General features: G+C 37.7%; 1 protein-coding gene across 8 annotated transcripts in view; it reads left to right on the top strand.

The window, feature by feature from the left end:
* The window catches only part of nell1 (neural EGFL like 1), a 697,019-nt gene extending 684,627 nt beyond the window's left edge, over nt 1–12,392 (top strand). For 7 of the 8 annotated variants that reach the window (XM_062967797.1, XM_062967796.1, XM_062967795.1 and 4 more), the window contains 2 exons: nt 2,760–2,984; nt 9,909–12,392. In XM_062967797.1, coding sequence (XP_062823867.1) covers nt 2,760–2,984; nt 9,909–9,959 — 276 coding nt within the window. In that variant the 3' untranslated portion in view covers nt 9,960–12,392. The remainder of the gene's footprint in view (nt 1–2,759; nt 2,985–9,908) is intronic. The other variant, XM_062967794.1, reaches the window with a different exon arrangement.
* The last annotated feature ends 7,796 nt before the right edge of the window (nt 12,393–20,188 follow it).

Genomic DNA, 20,188 nt, shown 5'->3' with positions numbered 1-20,188 from the left:
GTTTAATTATTTATGTAAAAATAAACAAGCACATCCATTTCACTAGCATGCAAATTTGTTTTCATCTTTAATGTTAAAATTATATGTAGACAAAATAATTTATAGAATACATTATTTAAGCTTCATTATCAGTAAATGTTTAATGTACGTTCCTATTTTATACACCTATATGCCTTTGATAACAAAAAATTTATCAGGGGAAAAGGAAGTTGTGAGTGGGAAAGGTTTAAGAAGCCCTGATCTAATTAATTGATACAAATATTGAAGAGTAATTACTCTAAGAGAAAAACCTGAGCCATAGATGGCAACTTTTCATGCATGGTTTTCCAACCAATTGTGGATCCATCTGTTGCCATCTTTTCACACGCAATCAGTTTGCTAATCAAAATATTATGGGGACCTTATGAAATGATTTGCTGAAATCCAGACAAATGGCATCCACAGCACTCACAAGATTATAGTTTGGCAGACTTTGCACTTGGCAAATCTATGTTGCTTCCTGCTGATCACTGTATTGACCTCAACATACCTGTAGACAGCCTGTTTCTTGGCATTGAGATCAGACAGATTGATCTGAAATTACCTGGATCTCACTACCTTTTTTAAAATAATAATAATAATAATAATAATAATAATAATAATAATAATAATAATTGTGAGACAGTATTTGAACTTTTCCAGTTAATTGACCTCAAGATACTTATAGATAGAGTATAACCTAGATCCCCCCTTTGTTTTTTAAAGAAGGGGGACAGTATTCAAACTTCTCCTGTCCTTTGGCACCTTAACTGTTCTCCAAGATTTCCCAAAAATGATAACAAGTGGTTCAGACATTCCATCTGGAAGTTCTTTCAGTCCTCTGGAATGCAGTTCATCTAGCCCAGTGGAATTAGACTAATTTAGGTTAGCTAAGTAATGCCTGATTACCTTCTAATCAATATTGATTTGCAACCCAGATGTCTCTACTGCTACATGGAAGTTTACAGTTCTCTTTTTGGGGAAAACCTGGGGTTTTGAGCAGTTCTGTCTTTTAGTTGTGATACTTTCACATCTAACTATACTTAGCAGAGTTAGTCTCCCAGAAAATATGAGGACAACTGAAGTTTTCCATAGTTATTCAATCTTATATCATTGATATATCTTGGATTTGTTTCTGAAAAGTAGCATTCACCATGTCTTCATGGCTTGGTGGCCTAAGATCGAGCAGCAAAACACTCCTCTCCACTCAGTTCAGGGACAGACTGCATCTAAAAATGGCTAGAGATGGCTCCTTTATGAGTGTGTTACCTAAACTCTGGAAGGCTTTGCTAGTATCGATCAGAACAGCCCCCATTCTTCTGTCCTTTAGGAAGAACCTCAAAACGTTCCTGTGTGAAACAGCTTTTAACTAATGTTGACAGGAACCTGGAGCTGCATTTTAATCATTTTAACTATTTCTATAATTTTAGTTCCTTGAGAATTTTACTGATTTATTATTTAATATTAATTTTATGTCCATTAGAACTGTGGAGGATTTATTTGATGATCTTTTATTTGATGGTTATTTTTGTATTTGTGTAATTGCTGCTGTAAACTGCCTTGGGCCTTCAGAGGAAGGTGGTATTAAAATGTCCCAAATAAATAAATAAATAGTTGGCCTCCACATTTGCTAGTATCACACTGACAGTTTTGATTATTCATAAGCTTGTCCTGCTGTGTGAACTTTCATACAGACGTTGAGTGCAGTAATAACCCACAACCCCCTGCTCACCTCCCAAGGAAAGGAATATTCACATGACAGCCCCATATTCAGGTGAGCAGGAATGAAACTGTTTGGGAGCCAGGTCTACCACTTGTTTTTCCTGGTTCCTCCCTTCGGTTGCCTAAGTGAAACAGAAACTTACAGCATTCAGAAAAAGGGATAAGAGAAGGCCCTGCCATGCCACCTCACTTAACTTGTGGTTCCAATACCTTTTTCTGTTCTTGTGTGCTGTTTCACTCTGGCAAAGGAAGGGAGGTACACAGTATGGCAATGAGTCCAATCCATGGAGTAAATGTGGGCATGCATAGTGTTGGTTAATATCTAAATTACTAGTTGCATGTATCATTTTTCTAATTTGTGGCTGACAGTTTTAAAGAAACCCTAGATATGCTCAATTTAAAATATTATTTCAACGTTTTGTTTTGGGTTTTTTTTAAAAAAAATCTAGTCATTTAAAGTAATATTTTTAACAAAATGCTTGGTAGGCTATTGTAAGTAATTGTAATGTGGCATAAAGTATCAATTAGTGATGGAAAAACAAAGCTTTAGAATAAAATTGATCTGGAAATATTTCATTCCAGGCTTCATTGAAAGAGCTTGATCCACATCAGCAGTGTTTCACAGAAATATCCAAGAAATTGTGCCTTAATATCCCCTTAGTGCTTTATAACTAACAGGGTTTTTTCTATGTAGCAGTTAATGCTGAATATATTATTATGTAATTTGGCAACCCTGCTGAATTAACGTTTGCAAGATCAGTGTGCACACTCCATGAAATAAAGCATTAGATGCATAGGTGCATAGGTGCCCTGAGCAATATATGGATATGGGGATGTAGCACTCACTCCACATCATGATAATTGCTCAAAAAACTTTAAATAATGGTTCAGTTGCTTTGTAACTAAAGATCTAATATTAAAACCAAGGTCAAACAGTGGCAAATTTTGATATTTTGTTCATTTCACATATGAATGAAATATTTTGTTTTAACTTTCTATTTCTATTTTCTGTTACATAGGAAGGTGAAGTGGATTGTTGGCCATTCGCATGCCCAACTCTGAGTTGTGACTACACAGCAATATCAGAAGGAGAGTGCTGTCCTCGTTGCGTCAGCGACCCTTGTTTGGCTGACAATGTCACTTACGATATCAGAAAAACATGTCTAGATAGCTATGGAATCACACAACTGAGTGGCTCTGTATGGACAATGCTTGGATCTCCTTGTACAACCTGCCAATGCAAGGTATTTAGTTATAAAAGATAAGAGGAACAGCTATGCAAAATTTGAGAGATAGACTTGAAGTTTTTCCTTAGGAAGCCTGTCCTTAGCTTAGTACAGTAAGTTTTTTTTATTTCATGTCAAAAGCATTGCATAATAATTAAGTTTAAAAGTGATAAAATAAAGTGAAATACAGCTACAGAATGATAATTCATAACAAAAATATGCAATTAGTTGTGATGGTAATTGTGTGATTATTGTGTAGGAATCTAAACCAGAACTATTTAACAGCCTTCTACAGTTTTAAAAAATTACAGTATTTTTATTCAGCCCTAAATATATCATTAATATGCATGTAAGATATTGATGCTAATCAAGATTATTTTTTTTTAAAAAAAATATAAATTTGTATTTTCAACATCAACTTCTCTGGAAGCAGTTACAGTTACAAATTGAAAGATACTATACACTCACTTTATATTTGTTTCACTTCTCTTATGAATCTTGCTACATTTCTCTACATGGATCAGGAAAATATATTGAAGATTAGGGAAAGAAGAAATTCTTATCTAAAGGAAAAAATTCATGAACAAAAGTGTAATTTTGTGAAATTTTCCATTTGTAGTTAAATTTTTCTAAAAATATATAGTGAAATTTTTTGGTGTAAATTTGTCATAATATCTGATGGAATGAACAGAATTGGTGAGTATTAGAATGGATACTAAAGAACTCATGGCATAATTTATAGATGAATTCACAAATGGTTCCTTTGAAGAAGTTTGAAAAGGTAGTCATAGTAATGAAAGCATCAGTTGTGATATAGAATTATTTAGCATTCTCCAAAATATTTTTTCTAGATCACACTATTTCTTCTGGTAATTTATAATAATCAGTTCAGAAAACTAACACCTGCCCTCACAACTCTTAACACTTCTTTGAGGGAAAGCACCAAAGAGCCACTGCTATCATTTTTCTGCTCAGGCATTCAAAAAGACCAAAAGTAGAACCTCAACAGAGTCAATATGGTGGACTACTTTTCCCAGGAGAAACTAACCTCTCACCTTTTGCTACTCTACTTGGAGAAAGGAATGGTTTTCCCTCGTTTTTTGGGGGGAAGAGTTAAGGTATAGTCCTTTTTCTGACCCATGGATAAATTTGATGAAGTTTTTTTAGATTGATTTTTGACTACATTTCTATACGTAAGTATATATAATAAGTTCATGTTTCTTTCACTACATCCATTTTTGCTCTCAAATGCACGGCAATTCACTTAGGCAATTAGATTCAGTTATCTAAAGCTATGGCTTTTATTTTCAACTAGCTTGGGTACCCGGCAATGCCCGGGTTATTTGAAAAAGGCCTTGTTTGTTTTTGGATGTTTAGTAATATCAGTTTGGTCATATGTTACGTTATTTCTTAGAAAAATACTCAGTCTTTGCTTTTGTTTTTTATGAATGCTCCCATTAGAAAATGTATAAGGATGTGGGCGAACTACAATTTCCAAAACCTCGCCAGTATACAAAGTTGGCCGTGTTGGGTCTTTGTGGCAAGTTTGATCCAGATTCGTCACTTGCTGGGTTCAGTGTTCTCTGAATACGGGTGAACTATAACTGTTTGATGCCAACGTCAATCACCCACAAAGCTTGCCAGTATTTACAGTTGGCCATGTTGGGTCTGTGTTCCAAGTTTGGTCTAGATCCATCACTTGCTGTGTTCAGTTTTCTCTGAATATGGGTGAACTATAACTCTCTGATGCCAAGGTCAATCACTCCAAATTGGCAGTGTTGGGTCTGTCTGCCAAGTTTGGTCCAGATCCATTATTGGAGGGGTTCAGAGGGCTCATGGAATGCAGGTGAACTATCACCCCCAAAGTCCACAAGTGTTCCCAGTTGACCATGTTGAATTTGTGTGCCATGTGTGGTCCAGATTCGTCATCAGATGGGTTCAGCGTTCTCTGAATATGGGTGAATTATAACTCCAGTTCCTGGTCAATTCCTCTGTTTGCTGTGTGCCATAGGAAAGGGTAGGAAAAGGTTAAGAGAGGCAGTGGGCGGGGACATGCAAGTGGAGATAGAAAGGAACACTGGAATGTGCTTGCTGTAACCTGCAATGTCCTGGGAGGAAGTGACTTGGTGGCTCCTCAGCACTGGAAACTATAGCCTGTTTGTGGAGGCTGGAGGCTGTCCATGTATATGGACACCTGTGCCACATACACACATACAGATTATCACTTTTATTATGTGTATAGGCGAGAGAATGAATGTGTCCTAAAATAGTAGCATTTTTGCAACTATTGATATGCAGTATTCGAACCGTGCTTGGCAGCCAAATCACAACGCTTTGCTCTTTTAACATTGTTCCCATGAATAGAATTGCTTTCTTTCTCTTTTCTTGATCCCTGAGAGTATAAAACCCTGTTTTATGAAACACTGTATAAAGTAGTCTAAGGTTTTTTCTCCTTTGCCAATTGTTCTTGTCCTGTACACTGTACAACAAATAAGATGCAGCAGGACCAGCTGAATGCTAATTCTCTGTGATCGTTCTTGGTCTTTGGGACTGTTTCCCTGGGAGCTGGGAGTTGATTCCATTTTTATATCTCTAAGGTTCAGTTGTATTTACTCAGATGTCACTGCCTCAGATCATATGACAGAAGAAATAGGATTAGCACAATATTGAAATTGCTCTGTTTGCTGAGAGGAATAAGGTGTGTTTGCATCACCTGGTATTCAGTTCTCACACCCCATGTGAAAGACAGGAAGCTATTCCTTTAATTTTACCTTTCAAATCACATTTACTCATTTCTTAACAAAACACTTGGTCCCAAATAACCTGCACCAGCTTTTTTTAATTGCACTTTTAGATCACGTGCTGACTAGAGTTCCTTAGGTAATATATAATAGTGTGTGTGTAAAAATAAAACAAAAATTGTCAATAACTGTTACTGAAGACAGGACCAAGATAAAATCAACGGCAAAGAATGAAAGCAATACAGCATACAAAAGGGAAAAAATCCAACAGCAAATAAAAGGTTGCTAACTTCTGCAAGCATTAATAAATTCAATTATATAGTCTCTGAAATAAGTTCAATTAATTAACATATTTGCACATTTAAAATGCAGTCACAACAGTGCTTGCTTCAATTCCACTTGATTTAACTGATATTTCAGAGGCAGTGGATTGTGGGTTTAAGTCGCTTTTCAAGGTTTCTAAATATCAGTAGGTAGCCCTTTCTACCATTACCTAATATTGCTGAAAAATGTTTCAGTCTTCTAGATGTTACTGTTCAATTGTGATGGAAAGATATAATCACATGGCTCTTTTTGGAAATCAGTAAGACTATTTGCTAATTTTCTGATCTCATTGACCTGATGTACAATCTTGCTTCTAGTCCAACATGACTGACAAAACACCAACATGGATTTATAGTTCACAGCACTGGTCTCTTCAGTGATCAAAGGATTTGTTTGAAATAGTTTTATATTCCTTGTTGTATGTTAGAATGCCAACTTTCTGTTAATGCTTCAGTGGCCTTAAATAGATCCAAGAATAGAAGAAAGAATCCAGCTAGTATTAGTGAGCAAGCATGACTTGAACTGAAAGGGAAAAAAAAATCTACCCTCCATCAGAATAAGGAAGAGTTATGGATGTGGAAATAAAATTAGCTTATGACCAGTCATTTTTTTCCATTTCAGCTTCTGGGGAGAAAACGTTTTCTTAGGTTTGTACTCCCTGTTACCCCCCAGATGAAGCAAAAAAAGGGGGATATACAGCTGTTTGCACTTCATTTTCCAAGTTAGACATCATTATTCTCAATCCACATTCATCACCATCTGAATGAAGCATCCTTCTTCATTTTGAACACATTATACCCTACATTTTACTTTACTAGATAGAGTATAGAGAAGGAACAAGTATTCCTGGTGTGTCCATTATCTTCAGTGTGAGAAGGACTGCTGTGCTGTGTGAATGGAAGTTCTTTTATGTGATTGGCTTTCTCATCTTTTCTCAAACTTTGAAGGGGATAAATTGATTGAGTACTGTAAAACTGGATGTTTGTATAACTGGATGTTTGCATGGAGGTTCTTAGTCTCATGGGAGACTATCTATTTGTAGAAGGGAACGGACTTATGCCATTCTACAATCAAGTGATTGCAGCAGTGGGTTTAAAACTGGACTTTGAAATCAAAAACAGATACCAAGTCAATCATCACTTTTCTGGAATCCCAAAATCCAGAATACTCAAAATCCAAACCGCCCCCCCCCCCCACCCAAAAAAAAACCAAAAAAAAAAAAACAACTACATGGCTGAGATAGTGAAACCTTTCCTTTCTGATGGTTCAATGTGCACAAACTTTGTTCCATGCACAAACTTTAAAATATTATATAAAGTTATCTTCAGGTCATGTGTATAAAATACCTTTGAACTATCTATCTATTTAATTTGTGTCTAGTAGGGTTGTCCAAATATTCGTTATGTTTCTCGTTTCGTAATTATTTCGGATTGTTCTCGTTTTTTGAAACGAGTATTGAAACATTTTCCCTGGGCGCAACTGGCAATGTAATTTGAACCATCGTTGGCCCATTCTCTAATTGTTTCTTAAAATTTTCGTTAATTTTTTTCCTTCCAAATTTTTTTAAATATTTTTTTAAAATTATTTTTTATTTTATTTTTTGTTTCTGCAACCTAACATGAATGGGAGCCTAGCGCAGCCTAACATGGCCGCTCCCTGGCCAATCAGAGTCTTCCACGATGGCTGCCAAAGGTGGGGGCTAGCGTCCTCCGTGTCCACGTGGAGGATCTCTATAAAAATCCCCAACCGCAGCCAACCCAAGCCATTCTGGGTTGGGATACCGAGGAGAGAGGGTGTTTGGCGCGCGCTGGGAAGCTGCTGCTTGCTTGTTTGGGGGAGAGAGGGCTAACTGGGGGTAGAGTGTTTCTGTTGTTGCTGGTTCGATATTGTGTTTTTTTGGGGGGAAATTGGCTGGGGGCTTGGGGCAGAGTCCTTGCTGTGGCTGGCTTTAGGGAACTTTTTTTTTCCAAAGGACGTCTGCGTCCCTGCTAGTGCTGAGCTTGGGGTGCTTTCCATCTACTCCTGAGGAAGACCTTTTGCCTTTCTGTTTTCTTTTTTGGAATTTAGCAATCACCACATCAGCCCCTCTTTGCAATCCTGAAAGGGGGGGGGGACTTGAAAATAATAGTTTCCAAAGGACGTGTGCGTTCCTGCAAGGGCATTGCCTCCCTCACGCTCCGTTTGTAATCCCAAGCCCCCGGGCTGAGTGTTATTGCAGCAATCACAAAGACACACATTGTTTTCAAACCTAAAGGGTACATTGGAAGAAATAGTTTCCAAAGGACATGGGGCACCCGCCAAGGCATTGCTTCCCTCATGCTTCATTTCTATTCCCAAGCCTTGGGCTGAGTTTTATTTCTGCAATCACAAAGTCAGACATTGATTTGATTCAATAGAGGGTCCACAGCAATTTATAATTTCCAAAGGACAGTGGCACTCCTGCCAAGGCATTGTTTGGCGTGTGCTGCATTTCTAATCCAAAGTCCTCAGCCAGAGTTTCATTTTTGCAATCACAAGGTCAGCCAGTGGCACCATTGATCAAACGGTTCAAAGGCAATTTATAGTTTCCAAAGGACAGTGGCACTCCTGCCAAGGCATTGTTTGGCGTGTGCTGCATTTCTAATCCAAAGTCCTCAGCCAGAGTTTCATTTTTGCAATCACAAGGTCAGCCAGTGGCACCATTGATCAAAAGGTTCAAAGGCAATTTATAGTTTCCAAAGGATAGTGGCACTCCTGCCAAGGCATTGCTTGGCGTGTGCTGCATTTCTAATCCTAAGTCTACACAAGTAGAAGAGGGACTTTTACAGTGATAAGAACCCAATTGAACAGGAAATAAGACTTTCAAACCAGGAACAGGTTTCTTCAAATATTGAAAAATAGTGTATTATAAAAAGTTATGAAAATTCGCCAAAAATCATAGGAGACAGGAAACGTTCTGCAATTTGTTGAGCAAAGAGTGTGGAATGTGTTCTCCCACTGTACCAAATTTGATGAGAATAGCTCAAGAAATGTGGGCGGGAGACCCCCAGAAAAGTCCCCCCCGTTTTCCTGTTTTTTGGCGATTGCGCATGCGCGTCCGCCATTTTAGAAACATTTTAGAAACATTACAAATTTTCGGAAATATCCGAAAATTTGGGGTGAAACATTAAGAAATAATTTCTATATCGAAGAGCCGGCACCCCCTACTTTAGAAACGAGAATTGAAACAGTTTTTCCATCGATCGGACAAGCCTAGTTTCTAGACCTACGTTCCATCTCCAAGATATATTATTATGTACATATGTGCAAATACAGATATTCCAAATTCTAAAAAAATCCAAAATCCAAAACAATTCTGGTCCCAAGCATTTTGAATTAGGAATACCCGACCTGTAATAGTCTGTTGTCTGTTATATTGGAATCAGAATACTTTTTCATTTGTCGATATCACTGCTTCTTAAACTGTGGGTCCCGATCCCAAATGGCATCCTGTTAGCTCAATGTTGAGGTCCCAAAAATCTTTCTGAATGTCACCTAGTGGCTGTTTTAGACATTTACGTGAATCTGTTGTGCATTGTTTACCCTTACAATGATCTCTACAAAAAATGTGTCAGTTGGACTCCATAAAAAGGGAAATCAGCCTGTTTAGATAGCCTTGCAAATGCTGGTTTGTTATCACTAATTGTTTGATTTTCATACATATTTTATATACTTATATACCAAGGGTCACATAAAAAAATATTTTGACCAAAAGGGGTCAAGAGTAGGAAGGTGTAAGAAGTCCTGGTCCAGATGATTAGAATTCATGTCAGAAGATGTATATTCTCGCTATTTCTACTAACGATCTTAATACATCTTTTTTTATTTTTTTATTTTTTTCCCCACCCACTCTATACAGAATGGAAATGTCTGCTGCTCAGTGGATTTAGATTGTCTTCACAATAACTGAAGTATAAAAGCCTAGAACTATTCTCTCATTGAGGAAAACTGATGCAATTTCCCACTTTCAACATGGATGCAGCTGTAAGAGAGAGGGGAGTTTTATACAACAGACAATTACCAAAGTCTCTACCTGAAGAAGATATTTGGGAGTTGCCTTTGGGACCTGCCACTATGCGTTCATCTTTGCTAGGCTTCTCTTGGGTGACTTTTACAGTACAATGCATATAAATCAATGGTTGTTAAAAGTTTTAGAGTGTTGTAAACTACACCCTTTTCCTGTCTGCTCATTTGCAAATGCGTTGAAATTATTCCATTGGTAAAATAGGATGCATTTATTTGTTTAATTTGTGTACAAACATCATACTGGAAATTCCTATTTAATTTTTTTGATTACCTCAAAGTTTGACAAAATAAGTCTGCCTGTTGTACTTTTGTCCCATACAATTGCTAATTTCGTTCTGAGGTCCCTGTCGAATGTATTTATGAAAATATGTATGTATGTACAGTCAAATTGCATAGTACTTATATTACATAGCTGTCAAACATTGTAAAACATTCCAAGGTACATTTGACTTGTATAGGCTGGAAGTAATCAAAGCTCAGCCAACCTTTATGGAAAATGGAAAATAAATAAATAAAATGAACAGTGTCATAAATTTAATGAAGTGGCAAAAATGCACTTTCTTTTTCAAACAAATGAACAAACAGCAACAATTCCCTTGTGGAGGTAGAGAGAAAGGATGGAACCTTTTCCATCAGTACCGCTTCAGAAAGTACCCAGGAAACCATGCCTCTTATCAACATTAGGCTTAGCAGAGTGTTGGAGTTTACAAGTCAAACCACAAGCACCAAATGTGGGTGTAATGCAGTCAGGGCTGTGTAGCATTCAATAAAGCAATCAAAGGGCTTTGCACCTGTATACTGTAAGGAATTGGATAAGATTTGGATATCAGTTACACTGGTATACATGAGCTTATAAACTCTCCCGTGTCATTGCTTCAGCATAACAAAATTGCCATCCTCCACTGCATATGCCATAAATGGCAAAGTCACTCTCTATTTGTACCATGTTAGAGCTTACAAGGAATGATGTAAATGTCACTTCATTTAACTATAATTTCCATATACATCACTTCTGGCCTTGGAAGAAAGATGGTACAATCTATGTTCCAATTTTCATTACATGTAATGAACTCACCAAACATCCGTGTCCTCGTTTTTCTCTTCTGACATTCAAAAAGACCTAATTTATGAAGTTACCCATCTGTAAAATACTGTTTAAATACCCAAAGTTGGGAAGAAATTGTATTTAAAATTTTGAAACATGCACAAAGGTTAAGTTTAAATGCTAGGTACTTGCTTTGATTTTGCGAGGCTAAGACATGGTTGGAATAAAACAAAATCAGTCTCTGCTTAAGAGTCAGTATGTATATTCATTCTTGTCTAACTGGTTTCTGTGTAGATCAGCTGATTCACACGTCGTGGTCTGGACATTAAATTGCTGTATGGGAACTGGGAAGGTGAAATATCCACATCCAGATTAAGCAGTTGTATCACAGCCAAAAGTTTGACAAATTAGGTTTATTGACCTTTCAAAAAAAGTATTGCTTTTTGCTATGATGGCTAACCTTAGAGAAACAGATTTACAAACACTACTGCACCCATGGATCTTTCAATAGGGCCACTGTGTTTTTAATATGCTTGTTGTATTCATTCTGGTTTCCTATACTGTCTACTCTTACCTTTTACCATTTTCATTTAACTGAACGTAATGAGTGTTCAGAACCAGATTGTGCAGACCAGTTTAGCAAGTACATATTGCATTTATGAAATTGTCATTGTTTTAGCAAAGAAATGTAAAACTTGACTTCTGAGGACTGCAGTTGGGTGTCCTCAATGGAAGACTAGCAGACATTGTTCTGCATAGATCATTGTACCACGGGGACATTGCACAACAATATGGAAGGTCTGGAGTCATTTTTTTTAGTTTAGCCTTAGCACTGATGTCATCCTTTCCTGAGAATAATTTACATATATAACTAGAATCCTACCGTAGTACTTTCTGCTACACATGCAAAGGTTTTAGTGTGTAGATGGAATATCATACAAGGAAGGACTGTTTTGTATGCAAATAATTATTGAACACTGAAAAAAAGGTCACTCTCTTTGTGTTTGACTCCATGCTAGCAATGTTTTCTCTCTCTTTTCAGTTTAATCATTTTCTATGTGTTAATTATATTTACATTTGTTTTAACAAAAGTGTTATGTTGTGTTTTAAAGGATCTTCAAAGGACATTTGTAAACCATATAATTAATCCATCTGGTAAATCATATTGAAAACCCAATGGTAATTCAACTGGAGGAAATGATACAGTGGTGTGGGATGTAAAGGGGAGTGATTTAAAATGTGTGTCATCTAAATAAACTCCTGTGTACAGTTCTCCTTGCCTCTATCTTTTTTTTTAAACTATAGTTGATGGAACTTTATATTCAGTTGAAAGCTTGAATGCATGCCAGAAATATATATGGGATTTGCATTTCCTCACTTTTGTTTAATTTTCTTTTACTATTTGTATACAGAATGCAGAAATCACAATACTCTATCATTGAAGAAACAAGTCAGTGTTAAGCACAAACATCTCACAAGAATATGATGGCGATGTCAAAAAAAACCCTTTTGAAAAACTGTTAGTGAATTACAATAGCATAAACTGGACTTGCACTATTGTATTTCACATTTTGGGTTATTGTGGAGGTATAATTCTATTGTAATCATGCGATGATTGGAACCTGCCCTTCCCCACACTTATTTTATAAGCAGCATAGTCCTCATGTCATTGCTATTTACATGTTGTTTATGGACTCATAGAAAGACTCATGAAACAGATCCTAAGATCCATCCAGTCCAATCCCCTGCCATGCAGGAATGCATGCTCAAATGAACCACAACAGGTGGCCATTCAGCCTCTGTTTAGGAGACTCCACTACACTCTGAGGTAGTATTTTCCATTCTTGAACAGCTCTTATCAGGAAATTTTTGTAATGTTTAGGTAGAATCTGTTTTCCTGCAGTTTGCATCATAAAGTCTCTAAAGCAGCAGAAAGCATGCTTGCTTCCTCCTCAATATAACACCTTTTCAGATATTCAATTAAGGTTATAATGTATTTTTTTTATCTTCTTTTCTCCAAATGTACACAGTTCCCTAGGCCACTCCTCATAGGGTTTGGCTTCCAGACATTTTACCATTTTTGTTGTCCTCTGGACACGATTCAGCTTGTCAATATCCCTCTTGAATTGTGGTATCCAGACCTTGACACAATATTCCAAGTGAGGTCCGAACAAACCAGAATAGAGGGACACCATTACTTCCCTTGATCTAGACACTACACTTCTTTTGATGCAGCTGTCACGAATACATTTTGAATTTTAAAAATGTTCTTTAATGTGTTTTCAGTGAGACAGATTGCATTAGGTACTTTCAAAGAAAGAAGCAGACTCACAGACCCAGTACTGGTTCATAATAACTATATTGATTACACAGACAAAGGAGAACATTCACTCAGCATTCACTTCACATGCATTCAACTTGCATATTCGCCACCTTTTTAATTAAGGCTATCTTGAAATGAGGCAGTTGGACAGGCTCTGTCTTCCCCACAGATCTGCCACACTTTTCCAAGAGCAAAGTGTCCCTTTGTGTAGCAAATTTTTCTGTTGTTGTTCTTTCTTGATTGACAACTTGTTATTTGGCTAAAACTTGCAGAAACTCTATCAATTCCGGACAGATGTTGTTTTTTCCTTAATGTAAGGAACCAATGTTTTTGACTTTCTTACTTAAAGAATTATTATCTCTGATTATCTCTGTAAATATGTCCTATTTACTCCAGAAGTTCCCTGATCAGTTATGTCAGCAGTTTTCCTTCATTGGCACTTTTCTTCACCTGCTTTGTTTCTCCATAATGCAGTTTTCCAGGTTCTAAATTTCTTAGTATAGTGTCGTCAGCCTTAGCAAGCCTTAATAGGCCCTTAGCGAGACCCCAACAATGCAATTTCATTTATTCATCCACTAATGACACAGCCCAAAATCTCATTGGCATTTTAGCTGTTGCATCATATTGTTTCCTCATGTTTAACTTGTGATCTACTAACACTCCAATATCTTTTTCACATGGATTGTTTTTGAGCCAGACATCACCCATCTGTATCTATGCATTTCATTTTTTTCTGCCTAAGGGAAGTATCCTACATTTCTTGTTGAAATTCATGTTAGTTTTGGCCCAGCTCTCTAATCTGTTAATGTTATGAATTCTGACCATATCTTCTGGAGTATTAGCAATCCTTCCTAATTTGTTGTCATCTACAAACTTGATAAGCGTTCCCTCCAAACCTTCATCCAAATCATTAATAAAGATGCTGAACAGCACTGGGCCTAGTCACTTTTTTCCAGGATGAAGAGAAACTACAGGTGCAGTGCACCCTTTGGGTTTGGTCATTCAGTCATTTACAAATCCCCAACAGTAGTATAAAATAACAGTGATATGTTATTTTACTAATTACTCTGTTCAACCCACAGATTAAGTGTCACTGCAGTTTGGAAAAATAATTGCTCTTTACTCAACAGAGTTAGCAATAGTATGTTATTGGAATATACCCTTCATCAATCTCTCCTCCTTCCCCCAACCTCCTTCTCCTTCAACTATTTGTTCATACCAGGGCCCGAGTAGAACCTGTTCGTCTCACTGTTCACATCTGATTAGTCAATCCACCCAGGTCACTTGCACCCTCTGTGCCATTGTTTTGGGCAGCTGGCCTAGCAAATGTCCTATTTTCTCCCAACCCTTATGTTCTTCCAATGGAAAGAGCACACTAATTTCACAAAAATATTTTTACACATCATAATTAAACTGAGTATTTAGTGATGCTCATGCTGTCCCTATGTTTAATCTCTCTTTCGTTGCCTTTTTCTTTCTCTGTTGTCCGTCTTGCTGGTTGTAGCCTGAGCCAGCAACTCATTTGGCCTCTTTTTTTCTCCTCTTGCTCCCATTGTTCAGACTGAGTCACCTTGCAACCAGACCTTCCATTGAAAGGTAGTGAGTTATAGTTAAAAAAAGTAAATTGCTTCAAATACTGATTGTAAAAATAATGGTTATCAAAGTAATGGATAGGAAAACGTTATATCCTAGATCAGACCATTTAACTGGTGTATATATATCTGGTTTCTACTCCTTTCCAACAACCAAAACAACATTGGCATAATCACAAGATGAAAGATAGATTACAAAATTAGGGCTGGAATTAATCCTTCCTTTTGGAAATGTTGTCAGAGTGAGAACTATCCTACAAATAAACATCATATATGTCATTTACCAGGATGCAGTGGGACCAGTCCTTCCTTAGAATATAGTTGTTACATATTTCAAATCTCGTAGTTTAGCCTTCCAAGCTGTAATATTATAAATTATCTACATATTACCATGGGAGCCTCCGGTGGCTCAGTGTGTTAAAGCGCTGAGCTGCTGAACTTGCAGACCGAAAGGTCCCAGGTTCAAATCCGGGGAGCGGAGTGAGCGCCCGCTGTTAGCTCCAGCTTCTGCCAACCTAGCAGTTTGAAAACATGCAAAATGTGAGTAGATCAATAGATACCACTCTGGCAGGAAGGTAACGGCGTTCCATGCATGACCTTGGAGGTGTCTACGGACAGCGCCGGCTCACCAACCCCCAGAGTCAGACACGGCTGGACTTAACGTTAGGGGAAACCTTTACCTTTACCATTTACATATTACCCAAGATCTTATGTTGGAGTTTGCAGTGTGCAACATTCCATATGCAAACTGGTGTATAGCTCACCCATCCCCAAGGCAGATGTTAATCCCCAGGAAGTGCTGGCATGCTCATTTACCTGGAAGCACTCCTGCAACCAGGAGAAGAGAATCTCCTTTCTTGAAGATCTCAGAAAATGACTGTAATTGGAGCTGGAGTAGATGCTGCTGGGTTGTCTCTTTCCCTTCTCTGGCTTATAGTCACCTGCAGCAATACACCACCACAATTGTCAGCTGCCTGGAAAGGGAGTGTTATGCAAAAAAAAAACTGTGAAAAGCTCCATATGGAATCACCAAAACTATATATACATGCATCCAACTTATGGTGCAGTGGGTTAAACCACTGAGCTGCTGAACTTGCTGACCGTGAGGTCGCCATTTCGAATCCGGAGAGCAGGGTGAGCTCCCGCTGTTAGCCCCAGCTTCTGCCAACCTAGCAGCTCGAAAACATGCCAGTGTGAGTAGATCAATAGGTACCTCTCTGGCGGGAAGGTAATGGCACTCCATGTAGTCATGCCAGGCACGTGACCTTGGAGGTGTCTATGGACAATGCCGGCTCTTTGGCTTATTAATGGAGATGAGCACCAACCCCCAGAGGTGGACATAACTCAATTTAATATCGAGAAATCCTTTACCTTTAACTCTTAATGCCAAGTTAGACAGATATATGCCACCAATTGTATTCTGGCAATAGACCTTATAGTTTTCATAGAATCAAGGAGTTAGAAGAGACCCCAAGAGCCATCCAGTCCAAACCCCCACCAAGCAGAGAAAAAAGTAAAAGTACTCCCAATAGATGGCCATCCACCCTCTGATTAAAACTCTCCAGAAAAGGAAGACTCCACCACGATCTGAGGCTGCATATTCCACTGCCAAATAGCTTTTACCACCTGGAAGTTCTTCCTAATTTTGGTGGAATATCTTTTCCTGCAATTTGAATCCATTGTTCTATGTCCTAGTCTCTAGAGCAGCAGAAAACAAACTTCCCACTCCCCAATGTGACATCTTTTCAAATATGTAAACAGCGACACAGCATTATGTCCCTTGTCAGCCTTCTTTTCTCCAAACTAAACATACCCAGCTCCTTCAGCTGTTCCTCATAGGGTTTGGCTTTTGGACCTTTGATGATTTTGGTCCCTCTTCTCTGGACACGTTCCAACTTGTCAATATCCTTCCTGAATTGTGGTGCCCATAACTGGACACAATATTCCAGATGACATCTGACCAAAGCAGACTAGAGTGGAACTATGACTAGACACTGTACTCCTATTGATACAGCCTAGAATCACATTGGCTTTTTAAGCTGTAGACTCATGTTGAGCTTGTGGTCTACTAAGGCTCCTCGATCAGTTTCACTTGTACTGTTTTCAAGCCAGGTGTCACTCATCTTATATCTGTGCATTTCATTTTTAGTGCCAAAGTGCAGTATTGTACATTTCTCCTGTTGAAATTATTTTATTAGTTTTGTCTTTTGATATGCATTTATTTTAAAAAAATACTTAAATGAAGTTCTTAGAATCTTGAAACTACTGTTAAAGTTGTCTGTAATAAATCTTTCAGGTAGCTTTACCAGTCATTTTTTGAGAATTACTTTTGCCTAAATGTTACAGTCCATCAACTCATTACTCAAAAACAGAGATATTTTATTTCATTTTCTTTCTTTGTTCAAGCAAAACCTATCAGTTTAATCATCAATAAACCCTGGAGGAATTTAATCTCACTTTAAAATAACTGTTATTTTAGTAATATCTAATTTACAGGGCTTTCATGCCAGCAATATATCAGTTTGCTTCAGTAGACTTACTCTTCATTTGAGTTAATGGACTGCTAATCATATATCTTACTCCTCCACTGATACACCTGGGTTTCTTACTGCTCCCTGCTTGTGGTATATTTTGATGTAGGCTGATCAAGATGACATACTTTGTTGGATGTGCTAATCTAGAGTTGCCCAATGGGAAACCAGATGTGGTTTGCAAAGGATTTTTGTGGTTTCCAGAGATGCTATCAAAATTCAGTCAAGAAGTGCTTTCAATTGGATTCTTAAGAACAAGAAAGTTGTTAATGAATTCTTCAAGAAGAGTTATTCCAGTCTTTCAATGTTATGTGCACTGCAGCTGATCTATAAGATATCTGCATGTTTGCTCTTTTTTAGAACACTGTGGTGCTATTCTCAATCCTTCTGCCTTACTAAAATCAATTTCTGGCTATATGAAATTGGATCTGGACTAGAAAAAGGATGAAATGTATACAGACCACATCATCTGCATTCGTGTTAAATGCTGAATATATGGACAGCTGCAACAAGATTAGGAAAATTCCTTGGTGGGATTTTTAGCTCTCTTGAAAGCAATTTAAATAGATTGGGGGGGGGGGGGCGCTATCCTTTTTCACTGGTCCAAAGTGCTCTTTAGTAACTCAGACATCATCTATTTTACTTAGACAGAGATAGTCTAGCTTCAGTGATCCATCTAATATAAATAGATTGGATGCTAAAGATTGTTCAGTAATTGCAGTTTGAAAAGAATGTAGTGGTTCATTTGCTAACAGGGGATGGCCATTATAATCACATTATACCCCTTCTCTCACACCAGAAGTGACTTTCAGTTTCCCAAGTCACTCCTGACATGAAAAAACCCCTACTAAGCCAGTTATACTAGCACCTGCTCCATTTCTAATGCCTGTTCAAAACAACTATGCTTATAACCAAAGCACATGAAAAATATATCTAGCCATGATGAAGGTATAGAAGGGAGATGCAAACATTGCCCCCAAATAAAAATTCTGATCCCCAGTAAGAAAATTTACTTTAGTCCCCAATATTCTAGTATTGCAGAGAGTGAGAAACTAAAATTGATTAACTTCTAAAACTTGTATTTTCTGTGATTTCATTTTCTTGGGTTTTTTAACAGCTCCTTTGGTTTGGATACATGAACATGTATCTCTTCCTTTTCAGCTATTTCAGGTTTTAAATTACTATAATGCTAGTCATTTATCATTTGAAGGAAAATTTAATCAGGAGTTGCAGAATACCCCCATCTCCCCAGAACTAGACCTCAGTATCTAACCATATGTTAAGACTTTGTTAGATGGTCTCCAACAGTTATTTCTGCTGTTTTGTTCTGAGAACTCTGACTAGTGATCTATTTCTTTTTTTCTTTTTTTGTGGCCACCTTTTTATTTATTGAAAACTTTTAGATAAAATCTTTAGAGGACTGTCACAAGATTTTCCTGAATTTTCTTAAGCAGATCCAAGTAGTTCCCAAGAAGCTATCAATCTCATTTGAGGGGGGGGGAGGCGACAAAGGAGGCGGAGACTTTCTTTGCCTTTTTCCCCACTAGTGCTACAAATGACCTTACAGTTCCTGCTTGAATGCAAAGGGAATAAAAGGGTGAGGAGTGTATTTTGGGAAATTAGAGAGGAGACTGTTAGGAAATGTCAATAAAGAAAAGTCCTGGCTACTGACACAATCAAGAGAAGTTTCAGTAGTAGGATGGAACATCCATCTGCTTAAAAGTGACATTTTACAAATCCCTGAAGTTCAATCCTCTGGAAGTCTTAGGCAAGCTGCTGCAACAATTCTAATTTTAGACCTGTAAATTGATTTTTGTCTGGCTTGATAAAAGACTGGCTAAAGAGCAGATTTATACCCTGATCCTGTAGGTCCATGCTTATCAAAGTATTTGTCAATTGACTAATACTGGCCTGCAAGTTATCATCTGCTGGTCTACGGAGAGTTTATGGGGTGGGGGGGGGGGGGTGCGAGAGCAAAAATTTCAGTGTGTGCCCAAACAAGATGCTTGTTGTCCCTATACTTTGCAGAGGTGAGGATGATGAAGAATCCCTGCTTTTCCTCTGTCAGTGCTACCCGCTGGTTAGGCATATATAGTTTCAATAAGTTTGCAAAGGAAGGTGCAGATAGGAAATTCTTTGTTAGCTAAAAATGGCCTTGGATTATGATGGGAAGATGTACTTGTGGAACACAGAATTTGGCAACCTTGGCTGCTTGCAACTTTGGTACAAGTAATAGATTACTTTCAAGTTCTGCTTTGACTCCAAATAAAAAAAATGCCAATATGAAGGACTGTAGATATATGGTCATCTAGATCTTTTATTTAAAATCCCAGCAGTCCTAATTAAAGACAATAGTGATGGATGATGGGGTTTGGAATTCAGCAACAACAGGAATGATGCAATGAGTTCACTCCTCCCCAACAGCATCCAGGCTTTATAAATGGCTTCGGATAGCCTACTCTCTGTCCTGTTCTGCTCCTAAACCTTTTCAGATTTCATCAGGGTAGGACCTTCCTAGCAATTGTGCTCAGGCTAGTCATTGTTGAAACATACCAGACTAGAGATCTCATTTCCCAAGCTATTTTTGTCCTTTTTCTGCTTTGACTTTTTTTCCTTCATTTC

The sequence above is a fragment of the Anolis carolinensis genome, chromosome 1 (genome assembly GCF_035594765.1).
Source record: "Anolis carolinensis isolate JA03-04 chromosome 1, rAnoCar3.1.pri, whole genome shotgun sequence".
NCBI classification, from domain to species: Eukaryota; Metazoa; Chordata; class Lepidosauria; order Squamata; family Dactyloidae; genus Anolis; species Anolis carolinensis.
The sequence above is the reverse complement of the archived record's forward strand: the minus strand, read 5'-3'. Positions and strand labels throughout refer to the sequence as shown.